Here is a 20,108-nt window from a genome sequence, read left to right as displayed (position 1 = left end):
AATGAGCATTCTTAGATTCATTCCCCCCTGTAAAGAAAAGTTTGTCCAGCTGTATTAAACTCTTATGTGTGACTAAAGGAAAAAAATAATCATTAAAATGTCTCAACTACCAGGCATCCTGGTTTGTTAATTGTCTGTTGGCACTTGTGTTCACAATCAAGCACTCTGGTTGCTTTGTTATATTCTGTCATTCTACCCAGAACGGTCTTTTGGTTACTTTTTTTTTTTTTTATATCTGGATATGTAAGTTTGTTCAAGTAAATTTAAGAAGAAATCTAGGCTTTCGTCTTGAGAAGTTCCAGCACTGCTTCCCTTGATCACCCACTTATGAGATAACTGAAGGAAGTTGCTTGCTTTTGCTTTTCTGAATCTTATTCAGTAAGAGATTTAAAACTGAGGTCTTTTTAATTCCGTTTAAACTGAAAAAAGTACAGAAACACTGTCTTCATTTGATGGTGTGCATAAACATTACACTCCATATATAGCAAAAATATGTTTTATTTATAATTTACATTTCCACAAGTGAAAATTGTACATTTTTACATATACAATTTCATTCCATTAAATTTTCACGCATGTACAGAATTTTCACACAATGACACCTGAAACAGTGCAGGCAATAAGAAATTTAAATACAAAAATGTATTTATTTATTTATTTATTAACGAAACAGTAGCTGAGGCCCTGCCTCAATTGAACATTTTTATTTCCTATAAAAAGTATCTGCTTTCCAGAATTAACACAGGAGCTCTTCTGTAAAAAAAATCAAACCTCAATCTAAACAGACTCATCTGGTTCTGTTTTAACATCTATAGAGGCAGGTGTGCTCTCTTCTGCACAGGCAGGAGGGGTGTCATCAGGTTCTTCTTTCACTTGAGGTGAGTCACAGGACTCATCCGTTTCCTGTTTAACAATGTTCAACATAATATTTAGGGGATTTTCTACAGGGGTCTTGCTGGGAGAGGGTGTGCAATCAAATGATGATGTCTATAAAACAAACATTCATACAGCATTAACACATTGTTCAAACAACCATTTTCACCTTCTCTCCCTCTCTGTCTCTTCCAAAATGCAAACACACGGGCAGTAGATCACTCAAATTCCAAACTTAACTTTATATATTACTTTCTACTTTATCTAATAACAAAACTTACTATATAATAGCATTTACTTTTTGTAATTACTCTCAAACAGTATCCTCACAGTGATGAAATGCTTAATATGTTACTGTTAAATATTCCCAACTACCCCCCCAAAAGGAACTGTTAGCTCCTAAGTCTTAACAAAGTTAACAGATACTAACATTCATTTTCTCAATTTCTTAAAATTCCTACGATTACACATGTTACTCAACAATACATTCATAATGGCTTCAATTTAGTTTCACTTATGTGATACAAAAGCTGTCGTGGATACATCATAACTAACTCTAATTATGCATTACAAACTTGCCATTCCCAAGGCCTCTGATTCTTTCCCTAGGCACATGCAAGAGGAACTGATTCTGAAGACCTGCTCTATATAAAGACAGTGATCAAGCAAACAAAATGAAAGCAAAATCATTAAAAAATATGAAAGTAAGGGTTTTCTTACATTTTGGTAATCCTCGTAACAGGATGGATGGTAAATCTGGAAAATAATTGTTACCCATTTAAATACATTACAAATACAGTAAAAGCACAGACACAAACAGATCACACCATTCCTCCAGGACAATGATGTGTAAATCAAGTATGGTGTCAAATGCGACTGGGAAAATATGTGGTGTATGCTTATTTAGGAAAAGCATCACACAAAAATCCTGTAAGCACAGGGAATTATTTCTGTATAGCTAGCTAAGTACAGAAATAATTGGACCACAACCAACACCCACACTCACAGGAACATTTCACAGAATCACAGAATGGGTGGAAGGGACATCTGGAGCCAAGTTGCCAAGGACCACATGCTTTGGCTTTTGAAGACCTCCAAAGAGGGACAGGCTCCAGCACTGGGCTCTTTCCAGCACGGTCTCTCTTGTAATGAGTGACCCAGAAGTGGATCCAGTAATCCAGGCAGACTCAACAATGCTAAGCAGAGAAGATCACCTTCGTTTATCTTTTAGCAACATAGTATGAGGGAAGCCCAGTGAGTCTGTACTCATGATACCAGGACTTCAAGCACATCCAAAGGTTGAGATATTTATGCACTTAGAAGCAGGAAAACTAAAAGAGGAGTCCTTCAGAAAAGACAGGTGACTGTGGCCTATTTCTTTCTATAATTCTTCTGTTATGTTTTTGTTTTGCTTTTCAATAAAAATGAGTACCATGCATAAAAAAATTGCATTACCTTCTCATGCATTCTGATAGCATTCTTTAGATGCCACTCTTCCTCCTCCTCATCCCAGTACTGCTCAAATTGCTCCCGGCAGATTTCACACCTCTGAGAAGTTATTGAAGTAACATGATACATGGTGTTATTAAAACTATTACTGAACACCAACTTCAGGAACTTGGCTGGTAACAGTTGTATGTATACATACATTAAGATAATATTAAGACTACAACATTTTACCTCCAGGCTTCAAAAATAAGAAAATGTTAATAGAAATTATTTGAGTACAGTTGGTAGAATGAGCAACAATATTTATCACTTGAAAAAGTTAAACTTTACTCCCTCAACGAGGAAGTCTCTGCAAGACACTCTGTAGCAATCTAATGCTGTTTTACTGTCAAGTTAAGCCAATCTGGTGTGGGGATTTAGTTCACGGCATCTTCCAAAACTCAACTTTGAGATAGAGTGAGAACTGTGCAAGAAGTATTAAAACCCTTAACACTTCTCTGCAAAATGAAGTCACCTCTGAGAACAAGGCACAAAAGGCAATTTTTTAAAACTGAAACAAAATCCCTGATGCCTTTGTTACCTAGTTTCTTGTAGGCTTAGCATATAAGAACAACTGCTATATCCACTGGTCTACCAAAACACAGATCTGCTGGTTATTTTCAAGTCAGAAGATTATGACAGCTATTCCGAATGCCCATCTTGTAAAGAACAATCTTTGTGTATGTGTATAAAGGAAACACATCATTTATCATCTACTGAATCCCAAGCAACCATTTCCTACTTAGAAATCCAACAAGCTTCTTTTACTTATGCTTCCTATGGAAACACTCAAACCAACACGCTTCTCCCTTTCAACCACGGAATGCCAACAAGCATAGAAGTTGTTCAACTACTGGTTAGTTATACTGCTACTGCCACAAAGAAACAAACGTTACATACACATAAATGCAAAACCTAGCAAGTACTGCACAAAAACAAGACTTCAGTCTACTTATAGGCCACATGGGTTATGGCAGGCAAGCTGAAACTCACCTCAACTGCTCCAGCTGGTCCAGCAGGGACACTCTGAAACTCCTTTTCCTTTGCAGCTTCCTGTGTCTTTAATACAACTTCTTCATGAGCTTTTTCAAAGAATTGGCTTTTTGCACGCTCCTCTAAGTCAGCTATTTCTTCAAATTCAATCCAATCCTAAGGACAAGGATTCATTCACAATCACAAATAGCCAGAAATGGTTAATAAAATACATTTGAAAGAAAAAGAAAAATGAAATCCCAGAAGTAACAAATGTAATTGATCTTAGTTCACTAAAACTGAAACAGTCCTGTGAAAGGCCTTTATCCTTCAACTTTCATTCCATTCTCAGTCCAACCAAAGCAGTACGGATAACTCCAAACTGCTTATTATTCACCATCTAACTGCCTTTTGATTTGGCAAGTATGTATAAAAGCTACTTGAAATATCAGACATCACTGATCACCAAACTCCAATGATAATGCAACTTCAACTGCAATCCCACGGCATGTATGTAAAAAACCAAACCCAGCCCTCCATTAGCAAGGCACTCATCCTGCATTACTCACCGTTACACTGTAGTACCACCTCCTGTGTGTAATTTTTCTGCTAACGTCTTTTTCCGAACGGTTCTGACGATAATGCCAATCTAAATGGTCTGCATAAACGTCTGTCTGTGAAGTAGTAAATCTCATTCCACACGAGTAGCACTGAATTCCAGTGTAAAGTCGATTTATAACACTGTCATAACGCCTAGAAAAACAAAAAGAAGTCAACGCTTTGGGAAGAAATGGGAAGTTTCTCTGTAAGTTGTTTCAAGCGACCTCAGGAGTAGAAGAAAAGCTTTTTCTCCTATAAGGTTAAAGCATATGACACAGTCAACTGAAAGCATTCAAGTAAGTAAATTAAAAGCATTCAAATAACCATTAACTACTCACAAGGAACACGCTAGCATTGTTATATCACACCTTCTCAACCATCTTGGATTAACTATCTAGATACCACCATGCCATTATTCCTAGTGCAGTGTAAGCTCATGCTACAATACGCACTGTCTGAGTTCTTCAACTTTAAAGTTTGTGAGGTCTGGGACATCGTGATCACCCTGGTCATCATCCTCCTCTTCAGCAGCTGGCTGCGCCGATGTTTCATTCGCTTCTTTAAAACAAAGAAGTTCATCAAAACTTCAGTTCATTTTCAGAACAAAACAAGGTGCTCCGAACATTATATTCATTCAAATATTAATAATCTGAATATGCTAAGCTGAACGTGCGTAAGAGTTGAGTCAGTCTCATAGTTTGAAAAGCATACAAAGACACTGTGCTACTCAGAATGGCAATTTGAGATAGCGCTGTTTTATCTAAGGCTCTGGCACCAAAATTCAGTATTCAAAGAGACACAAGTATTTCAGAAACTGACAACAATCTGGTTAAAATCCAGAACAAGTTAGCGAGGCAGGGTGCCAAAAACAAAACTGCAGGCTCTAAGTAGCTTAAACATATATTTAGAAAGTTAATAATTCACTTTCTCACATGCACAGAATGGCTTCCCATAAAGATCCATTCAAGCAAAAAGAATACAAGAGTTCACAAAGTTCTCACACTTCACTTTACACTTCAGCTATGCATAAACTGGAGAGTTAGAATGTAATGAAATCTACATACGTGCTGAAGTGGAATCCGTTTTTGACAGTTTGAGGATTCCTGTTGACAACAGTTTAGCAAACAATTCATTGACATCAAGCTGACCAAGGTGGTTATCAGGATATGCATGTGGAAGGGCTCCTCCTAGGAGAGGGGACAAAAAATGTCACAACACTCAAAGACACCACAGGCTAGCATTAAAAAAAACCATTTCTATCAGCATATTTCACAACACTCTTCTCCTTCCACCCCTTACTTCCATTTTTAATTTCAGTCTATTTATCCACTTCAGTTTGCCTCATACCTAGCTTTTGCCTCATTTCCTCCCCTACAACTTCCTTCATAATGTAAGTATTTTGGAATGCCATCTGTCCTGTGCTGAGATTTCCATGAAAAACACTGCATTTTCTTGTTTTGTGCTTAAAGATCTCATGAGAATCCATCTACTTACATCGTTCACGACTTGACACAAGACTTTTATGACTAATAATTAATATATTGAGAATGTTAATTTGGCCTGGCCAATTGAGGTGCCCTTCTGCCATCCAAAAAGTGAACCAAAAATTGGTTTTGGTGTGGTTTTTTTTTTTGTTTTGAAATGTAACTACATACCAAAACCATGTGGTTAATGAAAGCTCTCACTGCTCGAGGGAAACCCCTGCAGAGATGACAGTACTCCTAAAACCACACCTACTGCCATCTCACTGAAGGCTGCCCTTAGTACACATGGACCCACCACATCACCTCAGTACAGCACTCGTTTTTGTGGTCATGAACAGAGAACAGTCCAAAGGACACAGAAGGAAATCACTATTTCTATACCATTACTATTACAGTACCTGCAGGGTTCTGAACAAAGCTTCCAGGATTTGGTAAATACTGTTGACCTTGGCCATAAGGTCCTGGCTGAGCAGACATGTGCGAAACCTGTAAAATTAAGCCTTTAAATATTCTTGGCAGGCAATTTGTTTTTAATTATTCTATCATTAACTTCTATACATTTCTCAGCTCCATATACATTTAAATGCTTCTATTACTTTACTTTCCCAGTTCCATAGCGAAGGATCCATCAGTTACCACACCTTGGCATCATTTTCATTCCCCATCACAAAAATACCAGAGCAGACTTCATTTTGCCTAACAGCCAAACCAACTTTTCTTCTACTCGCCCATCCTTCAAGCACATTTTCCACACACAGTATTTCAAACTGATCCTTTTCACCAAAAAAGAGCTAATAAAAAAGCATTCACCAAACCAAGGTGTCACAATGAGGTTTTATCTAATAACTGAGACAGTACCCATGATATGGAACTCATCCTGAAAGACTGATTTTCAGCAAACCAGCTGCAGCAGGAATCTTCAGATAGAGAAATAGTTTTTACAGCATGCTTTTAATACAACCCCCACAGGGAGAACTGGGAGAATGGACATCATTTTCACTGATTTACAGTTATTTTTCCCTTCAGAAGAGAGCACTTCCAACAAGCAACAGCAAGGACAATTGAAACCATAAAGCCTGCTGGTGCCATGATTATTCTTCAGAAGCTATAGCTTAGAAGCCTGCAGGCATCTTTCTCAGCTGCCCCCAAGTTACGGATGTCTTCAAAAAGATAACAATTATTTTGGTCCATTTTAATTCTAAACCTTTCAGAAAAAAGTGATTATGTATATTCACTTCAATAATCTGCCATGATTTGCAGAGAACTTGCTTTGCATAAGTGAAAACATCAGTGTCTTCCAATTCCCTAATTCATTTTCAAATTCAAGACCCTAATCTCAGTGCTGTATTTTCAGCTACAAAATGGTTGCAAAGAACTGTTTTTTAATTTCTAAAGACAAAGACTCTTAAAAAATAGCATTGCGTGCCCCTTTCCTTGAATCATCTAGATACTACTTAAGGATATTTTAGTCTGCAAAAAAAAAAAAATCAATGTTTTTAGAGAAAGAACTGCTAATTGTCTACACAAAAACACTTCTGCAAGTAAATATTTACTAGAATCAGTTCTTACCTGATGACCTCCCATTGACATACTATTGAAGTTCCCATACTGAGGACCCTGAAGTTTGTCATCAAAATAATGTCCAGATGCTCTCATTGAAAAATTCTGTGCTCCTGGGCCAGCTGGCCCACTGAAATTTGGTCCTAGTGAACTGTCAAATATTTCAGGCCTTTGGAACTGCATCCCATGAGCTGGTCCACTGTAGCCCTGTCCGGGATGGTCAACAAAAGGCCCACTTTGTCCATATGGCGACATCTCTAATCGTGAGGCAGGATGGCTGGCCATATTTTCAAAACGTGCACCATGAAGGCCAAGGGGCAGGTCAAATCTTGAGGCTGGCTGGTGAGGACCATCAAATCTCTGAGGTATGGCTGCATCAAATCGTGGTTGTGCGGGCTGGCCAGGAGCCCTTTCAAATCTTGGGCCAGGCTGTCCATGAATTCCATCAAATCTTTGCAAAAGAGACAGCTGTCCAGGTTGTCCATCAAACCCAGCATGGCAGCCATCAAATCTTGGACCGGTCCGTCCCAGAGGACCATCAAATCTAAGTCCACCAACTCCCTGGTGCACTGGTCCATCTATCAATCTGGGCCCTACACCTGGAGGCCCGTGTGGCCCCTCGAATCTGAGCCCACCTCCTGATGGCCCGTGTGGCCCCATAGGCTGTCCATGTGGCCCCTCAAATCTGAGACCGCTGCCAGGTTGACCATGGGGCCCCAATGGCTGTAAATGTGGACCTTCAAACCTGAGACCACTTCCTGGTTGACCGTGAGGCCCTAAGGGCTGGCCGTGCGGTCCCTCAAATCTGAGGCCACCCCCTGGCTGACCACGAGGCCCCAGAGGTTGACCATGAGGTCCCTCAAACCTGAGACCACCTGAAGGTTGACCACGGGGTCCCTCAAACCTGAGACCAACTCCAGGTCCTTCAAATCTAGGACCACCCACAGGCTGGCCTCCAGGCCCTTCAAACCGCAACGGCCCACCTATTTGCCCAAGAGGTCCCTCGAACCTCAGAGGACCTCCCCCACCAACCTGTCCCTGTGGTCCTTCAAACCTGAGAGCCCCCGCCAGCTGCCCTGGTGGCCCATCAAATCTTAGGGCTCCAGCTCCCCCTGCTCCTGCCAGGGGTCCATCAAACTGAGAGGCACCTGCGCCCACTAAAGGCCCCTCAAATCTCAGAGCAGCCTGTCCAGGTGGCCCATCAATTCTAGAACTTGAACCAGCAGTAGGACTATCAATAAAAGGGCTTCCTTGTCCGTCTGCTCCAACTCTTGCAGCAGATGGTCTAGATGAGCCATCAAATAAAGGTCTGTCTTCCATCAGTGCACTTATTCTCGGCTTTGCTTCTATGCCTCCAAATCTTGACCCTGGACTGTCTGGAAATGGTTCTTTATCTGGGTCTTCGTATCTAGCTCTTTTGAAACGTTCATTGAATGGTGATCTTGGTTCATCTCGAACACCTGAAAAAAGAAAATAAAGGAAGATAAGGCGCTGTGCAGAGAAGGACCTAGGTGTCCTGGTGGACAAAAGGCTGACCATGTATCAACAGCAGGCCCTTGTGGCCAACAAGACCAATGACAAACCTAGGGTGCATGAAGAAGAGCATGGCCAGCAGGTCAAGGGGATAACAGATGGGGTCAGGCTCTTTTTCAGCAGTGCTCAGTGACAGAATAAAGCACAACAGGAACAAACTGGAACACAGACAGTTCCATAGAAAAATGAGGAAAAAAAATACTTTGAGGGTTAAAGAGCACTGGAACTGAAAGCTGCCCAGAAAGGTTCTCCTTCCCTGGGGATAATCATAATCTGCCCGGATACTTTCCTACTCTAAGGTACTCGCTTTAGCACAGAGGGTTGGACCATGCATCTCCTACAACCCCATGATAACCACTCACCAGAAGATTGCAAATTATTTAACAACTGTGAAATAAGGCAAAAATACATACCAGATTTCCCAAGCAGCGGTCTTTCTTCACGGTTATCAAACCTACAGACAGCATCACCATCTATCTTCTGGAACTCTGCTGTACCTTTTCCCTGCTGTCTGAGAGCATCTCTGAATTCATCTGATTCTCCCCAGTTGTCGTAAGGATCAAAGTTTTTTGAACCCCTGCCTCCTTTAGCAGCACTTTGTTCCTCAAGCCTTCGTCGACCCTCCAGTGGCGAAAGGCTTTCAGCAAAGGGTCTGCTTGCGCCACTTACAGGAGAGTGCCGTCTTGACCTTTCTCCAAAAGGTTCTTTTCTCTCAAACTGTACTCCGCGCTTCGCTTTCGCTTGCTCACAGTCCACTCCAGAAAGCAAAGCATCGGGTACATGATAGTCCAAAATATCATCAGGATCCAAGAGATCAAGTCTTGACAGCGAATGCTGAACTTGTGTCCTTTTCAGTTTAGCTTTATGCTCGTAGTACGTTAACTCCGCGTCAGATAGAAGAGGCTTCCTTTTCAGAGAGCCTTTCTCCTCTGTGGGGCTGTCCCACACATTACATCTGTGCTTTCCTTCCTGGTACTGGAACAGCTGTCGAATCTGATGAGCTACCACGAGGAACTCATCTTGTGTTATTTCACCAGATGCTAAGCGGTCATTGGCCTGCAACATAAAGTTTGGATTTCTAAGCAGAAAAGCAAAGCACAACTCTATTCAAAACACCTCTACTAAGAGGATCAACCAGTATTACCTTTTTAAGTAATTCTCTCTTGCTTGCAGATGTCAGTTCTTTGGGAATTTGTAAATTGGCATCCACACTTAACCGGTGCTGCTGTTTTGGTGCTCGGGGTGACAGAATTCCCTTAGCAGCAGGCCAGTTTTCTCGGTGTCTTTGGTGAGGAGATTTACCAACAGCTTGGTGTTCTTCAGTCTGCTGCGAGCTGAGAATAGGAACACGTTTAAAACTAAGTTAGTTCTTTATTCAGGATATATTACATCTCTATCAGAATTGATAACTGTAAAACATCACTATCAATTCAGGAAGTGTGCATATTTGCCATTTTTTACCACAAGCAAGTTATGAATTGTGATCAAGAACTTCTGTCAATATGGACAGCCTGAATATTTCCTCCCAAACCTGACTGTACTTTAGCCAAGAGCAGAATTTCCACTTACTTCAGAGAGAACCTGTTTAAAATATGGTAACTTACTTTTTATTCTCCTCCCAACCGGATTTCCACCTCTTGCCTGCTTTGGATCCCTGCCAATTCTCTGCATTCTCCTTTGGATCAGGAGAAGCTTTTGTAGAATGCTGGCTTGCTATTTCTTGGGGCCTGTCTTCTTGGCTTTTTTTCACTCTCCTTGGATCTCGCACCTCTTGTTTAACATTTCGCTTATTAGAATTCCTTTCGTCTCTTGCCCCTTGTGAGGCTTCTTCTGCATGAGACTGCTTAGGACCTATCTGACGGATCTTTCCAATTTTAGGAGTTGAAGAAGTGGGAGACAAACTCCTGAGTCTTCTTTTGGGCGATCTCCTCTCTCTTCGTTTTGGAGAATGTGTAGATGGTGACCGTGACTTAGGAGAGCGGGATCGTGACCGTTTTCTATTACTGGATCTCCCTTGTTTTCCACCCTGTTTTTCTGAATCTTCTGTAGGCACATCTTGTTTCTGAACAACACCATTAACGGTTTTATTTCTGCTGCCTACTGGTCTATGTTCACCTGTTTTATGTTCGTCTTTTTCTTTTTTCTCTGTATTTCTCCTCTTTTCTTTCACCTCATCCCCTTTGCTCTCTGGCTTCTCTTGAAGATGTTTTTTCAGTCTTGGGTCCCGCTTACTCATTTCAGATACTTTTGTGCTTTCAGATTCTTGGGTTTTAGTATCTTTAGTATTGGGAAGCTTGTTTTTCAAAGGAGATGGAGACTTAGACTTTGTTTCCACCTGATCAGCTTCTTTCTTTTGTGTTTTTTCACCTGCTTTCGATTTCTCTGGTTTTGTTGAGCTTTGTTTTTCGGACTGAGATGTTTTGCTCGCCTTGGCATCAGACTGACCAGTTGTGTTTGGTGGAAATTCCTTCCTATGAGACTGATCTTTAGCATGAGAAGAATGTTGAGACATTCTATTAAGTCGAGGATCTCTATTTACTATTTTGACATCATGAAGTGGAGGACTTGGGGATGGTTTGATCTTTTCAGATTGCAATGAAGCCTGAGTAGGTATTTTAACTGCCATGTGAGGTGTCTGGGACACATGTGGCTTGGAAGGTGTTGGAACTGAAGGTATAGAAGACGATCCTTGCTGAACGCTAAGAGAAACAGCCTGAAATAAGGTGAAAAGGAAAAACAGCGTTACTCTGCATGATACAACACCTGCACAGAGATGCTCGTAGAAATGTTTTGAAATAGTTATGAGATTCAGCCATTTAACTGAAAATGACCCATTAATTCCTAACCACAGGTATTAAGATAACACAGTACCATCACAGAAGACGAAGTTCAAGTCAGTGCTGCAAAAAATGCAACATAAGCACGCCTCATTACAGCTTTAGTTTTTCTATACCTTCCACGTTTCCAAGAAAACTAAATGGCTAAACTATATTGATTTATTTTTATTTCTGGTCTTTTAAGATGTTTCACTTTAGTATCACAAACATTCAACACAAGATGCATATAAAAACAAAACAACTGCCACCACTGACATCAAACCAACTTGACCCACTGAGGACAGAAACTGCCTTGACATTTCTTACAATCAGGATTCCCCGTTCTCTATGGAAATACTCCATTTTCTAAGAGCAAATATATTCGAAAAAGCCTCTTTTATTAAGAGCCATGAAAAGATGTACCACAGGCAGACAGGATCTTTCAGAGCAGAATGACAGACCACAAACATTTCTTAAGCTGTTCTGGATGTAATTCTTAAGATTTTTACCTAACAATTACTGGTCTAGAGCACCAGGTCAACTTGCCCTGCTCTAGTCCTAAAACAGCTACTCCTGTCTAAACTTAACCGCAGTTACCAGTATAGCAGCTAAGACAGTATCAAACAAAGTGAGACCAAACCAAGGACCATTCACCAACTATTCTACTCACCAACTGTGCTTTAGTCTGTTCCAACTCCAGCTCTAACTTTTTTTGCTGAAGTTCTAACAACTGTTTTTGCTTCGCAAGCAATTGCTGCCTTATCAGTTGCTCCTGTGTCAAATTCTTTTGTATTTCAGGAACAGCTGGAGGAGTAGAGGCACCAGAAGTGACAGCAGAGGTAGATGCAGTAGATTCCTCTGGCTAAAAATAAAACACAAGGTTACATTCAACACCTTAATAGAACCAGCTAACTCCATCTCCCTTAACTGCTGGCATTACACAAAACTGGGACTTAGTTTGCACAAGTTATGAACTGCAATTTTTATGCAAAATACAAACAAAATGCTGAAAAAATTCTGCTCCTCTAGAATTTGCCTGCTGTCATAGGGTTAACTATGCCACCGTGAGAGAATTAAGTACACCACTTAATATAAATCAATGTTTAGAAATCCAGAATTCAGTTTTAAAACAAAAACTAAGCCCCTTAAATATTTCAAATCCCCAAATTCATCTTACCTGTCTCCAGAGATCAGGTGCTTTATTCTTATCATACTACATTTGTCAAAAAGCAGCATACAAACAACAAAAACAACATGAGTACTACTGCCATCTGTTCATACAGTAGGTATAAAGACTTACCGATTTGTTTAAAAACTTAGGATTCACATGGATGCTAGAAGTATTCACATTTGGGGGCAGAGGTTTAATTGGCCAAGCAGGATCTAATGAGTTGACTCTGACATCAAGTGCATAAAGTTTCTTCAAAGGGAAAATATCGTCCCATGTGGAGCGTAACTTAAATAAACTTTTCCTAGTATTTTCATCCACCTAAAACAATAAAACAATTCTATGGCTTGTTAAGTTAATATAAAACAACTTAAACTTTTCTGTAGAACTTAAGATCTCATATGCTTTATATTCTTACCAAATTTATCATTTTAACACAATGAACTGGCTACAAAGAACTCCTAAGTGGCACAGATTGATACATCTATACCAACAGAATGGGTAACAGAAGTTCTAATGTAGAACTGTCATTTCAAGGCTATTTGAAGGCTTTATTGTGTATTACCATTCTCTGAGAACTTTCTTTCAGCTTTTCCATTACCAAAATGCTCAACTTACTTGGCCAATTTCTGTCAAAAAATACAGCAACAAAAATATCCAAAGGAAAAGCCTCTGAAACAATACAGTAATTCAAATGTCTGTGCTGAGTGGCGTGCAGCAACAACAAACAAATCAGAGAACAACAAACTTTCTGAACAGAAGCAGTGTTTGGTTTAGCTGTTTAATCATTGAAATTTTTCTTTCCCCCTAACAAATCCAACAAAAGGTGTGTGAGTCAAAACAAATTCAAGCACAGTGTAGTTCAATTGCAAAATCTGACCCATTTATGAGCCATAAATCAAGTGTATTAGTAGCACTAGCACCCATTTTCTCTTTGCAATCAGACTGGATCATTTTATGACAGTTCAAGACTCACTCAAGTAGTTCATTTAAATAAATGAGAAACATCTGCTGACAAAACACACGCAGCTGCCCTACTGCGAATGTGCTAACTCAGTCATTACACATCGACCCTGTAAAGAGCTTTTTTTGGCTGCAGTTTTATTTTAGGTGTCACAGCAAGACATGCTGTCCAGAAAGTTCAGAAGTTCTTTGAAAGAGAGGGGAGGAACTTCAATAAAAATAATTCATACTTAGCTATTGGGGGGTGGGAGGGTGCCTCTACACAACTTTCACTGCAAAAGCTGCTGCCATGACTGAGCCAGTTTCTGACTTCGCTAAGTGTTTAAAGATACCTTCAGTGATCATTTACTGATAAAACAGAATGTCTAACAATGTCAGGGCAAATTTCATCTTGCAATATCATCAGTTATCTAAAGTGACTGACACTTTACATATATAATATAAATTTAATAGTTCTAGTTAGCTTAGTAGACTACAAAACTCAGCAGATGAATTACCCAGAGCTTCAGCTGCTAGTTTAAATGCAACTCAGTGAAAGAACACAAACCAATATTGGAAAAATAAGCAAATGCCTACCTATCTACTCTACACACAAAAGTTCAATACTGCTGAGCTCATTATGATAATCTATCCCTTTTCCACTGTACAGCTGAAAAACAGATATAAAACATTCTGGGATCACAGATCCCCACTGGTATGTAGTAACAAATACAGCAAAGCTCCACTCATCTCATTCAGATGTGGTGCCACTTTCTTAGGGCATACAGGAAACCACAGAAGTTAACTCTCCGTTTCAGATTCAACTTAAACCCATTCAAGCCCAGTCTTTCAAAAGCTGGACTTGGATTTGCCATTCTCACTGAGGAATAAGCACAATTACTTCACTGGGTTTAAAGACTTAGAAAAAAAGTGAGTATATTTGGCAGCAGTTTTCAACACTGAATGAAATTAGAACACGTATTTTTAATGTAACAAAGCAATAATATACTCTCACAACCTCCCCCCCTCACCCATCATATGTGTTTTTTAATCACAGACCACTTAAGGAATATCAGGTGCCAGTATTTGTCACAGTTTAAGTGCTCACATCAAAAATTAAGTGAATCAGACAAATCTAACTATAGAGAGCTCAGAAAAATCTCTAAGAAACTGATTCTGAGTACATTCCTGACATAAAGACTAACCACTACCTTAAAAATAAATCAGTGATTCATAATTAACTGCTCCATACATTACAAAAAGTCTGTCCAGGTAAGCAATCAGCAACCAAAAAACTCAGTGAAGCCTTGCCTAGGTAGAAAATCTACACAAGTTCATCAGGACTTTGCACCTTTTGGCTAACTTATCTCACAGGTTTGACAACAGCAGGAATGCCTTCCCACGTTATAGATACAGTATTGCCATTTATAAAAGCAATTCATTCTTCTCATTCAGCACCCAAGAAAACCCAAAGCTGAGAGCGTGTATTTATTTTACCAGGAACAACTTTGCTTAAATACAGAACTTTTCTGAAAGTGTATATACCTTTTCAAATACACAAATAAATGTTGCAACTAGGTTTTTAGTAAATGCAGTAAGATACTCTCTTCCAACATTCTTGACAATGGAATCCATAAGGTACATAACAGGGAGCTTCTCTGACGCAGGAGCCTGGAGTAATAAGAAGAAACTGAGAAGTTTAGTACAACAAAAACATACGTTCAGCTATTTAAATAAAGGGATAACCAATCCCAGAAATACAGACCTCTCTTTTTGTTGCCACTATAAACACCAAGGGGTTTGCTTGGGATTGTTTATACAAAAACTTAAAAACTTAAATCTGGAAAATCAATACTCAGTTCAAAGTATAATGCGGTGGGTCTACCCCAGAGAAAAGGAACACCTTGGGTTATTCTGTTTGTCTCAAAGCTTTGGGGTGGAAAAAAAAGGGAAAAAAAGAAAAAAGAAGCCCACAAGACAGTATTACTGCTAGTGTACCGAGTGCAGCCTTTCAAAACCCACTGGAGAAAATAACTTGAAATTAGCAGGAAGCCATCGCTAGCACTTCAAGGAACTTTTAAAAAATCGTTTATCACTTGGACCTCCTGAATGCTTGCTTTTCTCCGTTCCACAGAACACAAATCAGACTTCCTGCGAACAGCCCAGGTCAGAGAACTCCGGCAGTTGTAGATTATACGTCGAACATCACAGTCCTTTCACAAACTACACGCAGAAAAGGTCACAACTATATCACTGTAATCCAAGGGAGTGGAGCAAGGAGTCCCAGTCTCTGTTGGCACTTGTCAGAGGTAACAGTCAGGTTTTAGATGGATGTGCAGACAAAGTTCTAAATCCAGACCAAACCCAATCACCAAGCTGACTGGGTACACATGGGAAAGCTCAGGAATCACAACCACAGTTTTCACAGCCTGGAGTCTTCACACTCAGGATACATCTTTGCTAAAAGAGAAGGCTTGAGGGATCTTTTTTGTCGGTTTTAAATCCACACCAAAACTTGTAGCAAGTCTGTGAAACAGAAGCATGGATGGTGGACAGCTACAACTTCCAATGCAGGAAAAGCACTACCGGCCCAAATCAAGGTGCTTTTAATGCCCACCACTGGCTTTCATCAGTAGAAGACACAGCAAAGTTCCAGAAAGCATCAGTGAGCAAACAGCTGAGGAGGACAACGTGAAAGACACCACCACAAGCTCCGCGCTGACCAACATCCCCTCAGACAGGAGCATCCGCTCGGAATACTTTTAAGTCCCATTCACCATCCAGTAACTCAGCATAAAACCAGAGTAACTTCATTGTTCTTTTTAAACAGGACAGGCTCCTATGATGATCAGCAACACCTTACTTCACAGCCCCACTGTCCAGGTAAGTGTGTGGAAGTGCTCTTGCTTTACAATTTTAGATTTAAATCCTTCCCTATTAAAGTGATTCACAGAAGGGCACCGCGTCAACAAAACTTTTATATGGGTAAACCGTATTTCCTCACTTTTAAGTGTATATTAATTAACCATGACCAAAACTCAACACTGAAAAGGACATTTTCTTGTTAATGGGGAGGGGACTGTGTCACTGCCTCTGAGCATACGTAAAAAAATGCAGGCAGCTGATTTATTTTGTACATGAAAAGACAGAAAAGTGCACAGCTAAGCAGCACGTTAAGAGTATGGTTTACACCATTTGTATTATCTAATCTGAGAGCTGAACTTATGACCTAATAGTGGGCTGTAAAGCTGCTACTATGCAAGTGTTAGAATAGGGGCATTTCTCCAGCTTAGAAAAAAATGGATGTGCAGCTGCTTAATATTAACATGTCCACGAAATATTGGTTAGTTCTTTAATGCAGCCCACACAATGGCATGTTAAAAACACTGCGCTAAGTTGTGAATGCTTTCTTTTATATAAAAAATGACAGTGTACAGTTCCCGACTTTCTAAGTCAGCTTTCAGGGAAACAAAGAGCTGCCTCAGCAGCACAAATGCTCAAGAGCTACTAGCAGAGCACACTACACTCTTCCATTTCACCAAGGTATGGAAGTAGCTCACTATACACAGCTAGGATTCGAGTTGGAGATGCCAGAGTATCCATTTAACAGCAAAGGCACTGTAACAAGTTTAACAGCTTCACGTGCTTGGGAGTAGTTAGAAGTAATCACACAGAAAAGCAATGCAATGTAGTAAGGAAGCCTACTTCAAAATGTGACAGCGTTAGTTTAGCAGAGTGCCCTCCTTCAAATACTCAGCTGGCACAACCTAAGAACCATGACTTAAAAACGGTTGGGTTAAGTTGTCATTTCTGGAAATGTTTATTATATTATCTAGCCCACGTTCCAATAACCACACAAGGGAATCCCAGATTTGAACGTCTTGTTTTCAGGCGATCTATACAGCACCCCTAGCAAGAAAGAGCCCCACACAGCGCTAACCAACAGCAGGAGGCTCCGCATACCACCAGAACACACAGAATGCTAACGCTGAGCTCATCACCACAGAATTCCCACTCTTCTTTCAAATAACGTATGAAAGCTACTGTTGGAAATGTGTGGCTTTTTTTTATTAGTTTCCTAAAAAAAAAAAAAAGTTTAACTTCAAAAAAAACTGAATCATAATCAAACCCCAAGTCACAAACTTGCAAAAAAAACTTTGTTTAAAAAACAACTTTGTACACAAAATGGGTCTCAGAAACAAATTCTGCACTATACAGTGGTAAATAAAAAGACAAATACATATTTCACACTTTTTATTTACATATTTTATAATACCAGTCACACATTTCAGAGCCATTTATTAAATTGTAAAGCAGACCACTCGAGTTTTTACACTAAACAAACTGTCTCCAGGCAACACTTTTTAAAAGTGGCTTAGCAAAGGAGAGCACTTTCCCAAAAACAACTAAGAACTTGCCTTGAATAAACCACAGTCACAAACAGTAACTAAGGCAAAACTAACCATTGATACAAGATTTAAGACATCTTTAAAAAGAAGAAAAAAACACACACTTCAGGGTCTAAAACACCCAGAAATGAAGAAATTTGACAGCATTGATATTTATCACAAATTATACACATCCACTGCTCTTTAGGAGATATAATGGTGAGATCTATTCGGTTATGAGGTCACCTCCCCAAGGAATGGCAAAAGTTGGCCACTGGTAGCATTTAAAACTAGACTGGAAGAGGTCTGTGGAACACTAAAGAGCCATCCTGCATTGGTAGAAAGACAGATTAAATAATGTAAAAGATCTTTCCCTCCCCAGCATTAGACAGTACAATTCTCACCATTATAAACTGCGATTTAAAGCCAAAGGAAAAAAAAGGCCTATATTAGAGGGAGCTTGGTATTAGAGGGAGCAAGGGAGACAACGGGGGAGGGGTGACTGGCAGGAACACGATGGATTGAAGGAATAACCCTTTTCTTACAGAAAGCTGCTGTTAGAAAGGTACAGAAACCCCCCCCTGCACCCATCCGTGCACTGTGGCTGACTGATGTCAGCAACTGCCTGGGCTGGGTTCAGAGGGAGCCTCCTCTTTCCCTTCCTTTTATATCACGTGCCTTTCAGACGCCATGTCAGGATCCTACAGGCTGCTGCGGTTTCTACAGTCGGGGAGAATTTCTTCTTCCCATCCTCACCAAATAAACCTCTCTAGCCAAGACACATGAAGATACATAGCACTAGCTTCACTTAGGGCACAGCCACCTGAAAGCCAAACGGGTTACCCCAAGCCCACGTCGCTTTCTCTAAGCAGACAGCACAGAATCACCCCACCAGCAGCACACGCACACTTCCCTACTCAGAGCAGATGATCGCCTTTCACCTCAAAACTTTCCTGGAAGACAAGCCCCACGCCTTTACTCCTCCAGTTAATATCTCACGGGGAAAATAACCTTATCTTTTAAACTAGAAACGATACTTAAAAATTCATTATATTTAGCCTTTCTAAAGCATACGATTTCCATACTATAAACTCAACCTTCTCATTCCTTCGCACTATCCGGGTATAGATTAAAAAAAATAAACCTCCACAAGCTCAGGCTCTTGCTAACGACACTTATACAATCGTTATCTACGGAAGAAATCGCTAAATGCAACGGTTTCGACACCAGCGTCGAGGGGAAAACCCAGCTCCAAGGGCGAGGCGCTGCCCAGTCACGGCCGGGCCGCCATGTTGCATCTGTTACCCACACAGGGCCGCGAGCCGCTCTGCCCCGGCCGGACCGCAACCCGACTGCCCTCGGGTCCCCTGCTCCCTACGGGGTGCGGGCGGGAGAAGGGGCGGCCCTCAGCCTGGCCGGGGAAGGGGAGGGGGGTGTGGGACGGTGAGAAGGGTAGGGCCGTGCTCCCTGCTGAGCCACGCTGTCCTCCGCTCGCTCCCAAGGGCGACCCCCGGCCTGCTGCCCCCGCCCCCCGGCTCTTCCTGCTCCCCCCGCGGCCACCTGTGACACGGGAGCGCCTCGCCTCGAGGCCCCGAGCCCTGATCCCCTCCCCCGCCCGGCCGCCAGCCTCGGGCCCGCTGCCTCCCTCTGTGGCCCCGCTTCCCCTCTCTCTCGGGCCCTCCTTCTCTCCCTGCCTCCTCCGTCCCTCAGCCCTTTCTCCTGGCCCCGGCCGGTCCCCCCAGCAGTATAGGTAGGAGTAGTAGGCGGTGGAATATAAAAACCTTGGCGATTTGCGCCTCGATCAGGGAGACGATGTCCTTGGCGAAGGGCACGTTCTCCTCGGCCAGGATGGTCAGCATGTTGATGTGCGGCTTGCTGTTGAACGTCAGGTCCTCCAGCGACGACTGGTAATCGCGGCATGCGTCCTCCCGGGCCTCGCCGCTACCAGCGCTGCTCTCCGGGGCCGACATGTTCCTCCGACCGGGGCCCGCACTAGGACCCGACCCACCGACCGACGGCCCCCTCCCCGCGATTCCCCTGCCGCCGCCGAGCGACGCCGCCCCCCCGCCGCTGCCGGTGGGCTCCTCTACCGCATCCTCCGAGCTGCGGCTCCGCTGCGAGTGGCGCTGTCGTCCGTACCGCCGCTGCGCTTCCGACCACCGCCGGCTCAGTCTCAACGCTCACAAAATGGCGGCGGCGGCTACAGCTCGCGAACCGCTTCCTCCAACCGTTGCGTCATGTGAAATTGGGCTGAGGAAAAGGACCAGCGGCTTGGAATGCCCCT

At 41.7% G+C, this 20,108-nt stretch overlaps 1 protein-coding gene across 2 annotated transcripts; it reads right to left on the bottom strand.

Annotated features, from left to right (window-relative positions):
- Window positions 1-202: 202 nt before the first annotated feature.
- On the bottom strand, window positions 203-19,795 carry PCF11 (PCF11 cleavage and polyadenylation factor subunit). Of its 2 annotated transcripts, none has more exons than XM_048939791.1 (16): window positions 19,606-19,795; window positions 14,982-15,107; window positions 12,627-12,815; window positions 11,997-12,188; window positions 10,115-11,223; window positions 9,655-9,844; window positions 8,924-9,566; window positions 6,987-8,437; window positions 5,816-5,903; window positions 4,998-5,120; window positions 4,386-4,491; window positions 3,903-4,086; window positions 3,355-3,510; window positions 2,329-2,421; window positions 1,594-1,629; window positions 203-987 (listed from the first exon to the last, which is right to left on the bottom strand). In XM_048939791.1, the coding sequence occupies exons 1-16, from the start codon at window positions 19,792-19,794 to the stop codon at window positions 778-780; spliced, it is 5,085 nt and encodes a 1,694-aa protein (XP_048795748.1). In that variant the 5' UTR covers window position 19,795; the 3' UTR covers window positions 203-777. The 2 variants fall into 2 exon arrangements, with proteins under 2 accessions (XP_048795748.1, XP_048795752.1); XM_048939795.1 differs by having other exon boundaries at window positions 4,386-4,488.
- Between the last annotated feature and the right edge of the window lie 313 nt (window positions 19,796-20,108).

This window comes from Lagopus muta, chromosome 1 (assembly GCF_023343835.1).
Source record: "Lagopus muta isolate bLagMut1 chromosome 1, bLagMut1 primary, whole genome shotgun sequence".
Taxonomy (NCBI): Eukaryota; Metazoa; Chordata; class Aves; order Galliformes; family Phasianidae; genus Lagopus; species Lagopus muta.
Note: the sequence above shows the minus strand (reverse complement) of the source record. Positions and strands in the feature narration are given on the sequence as shown.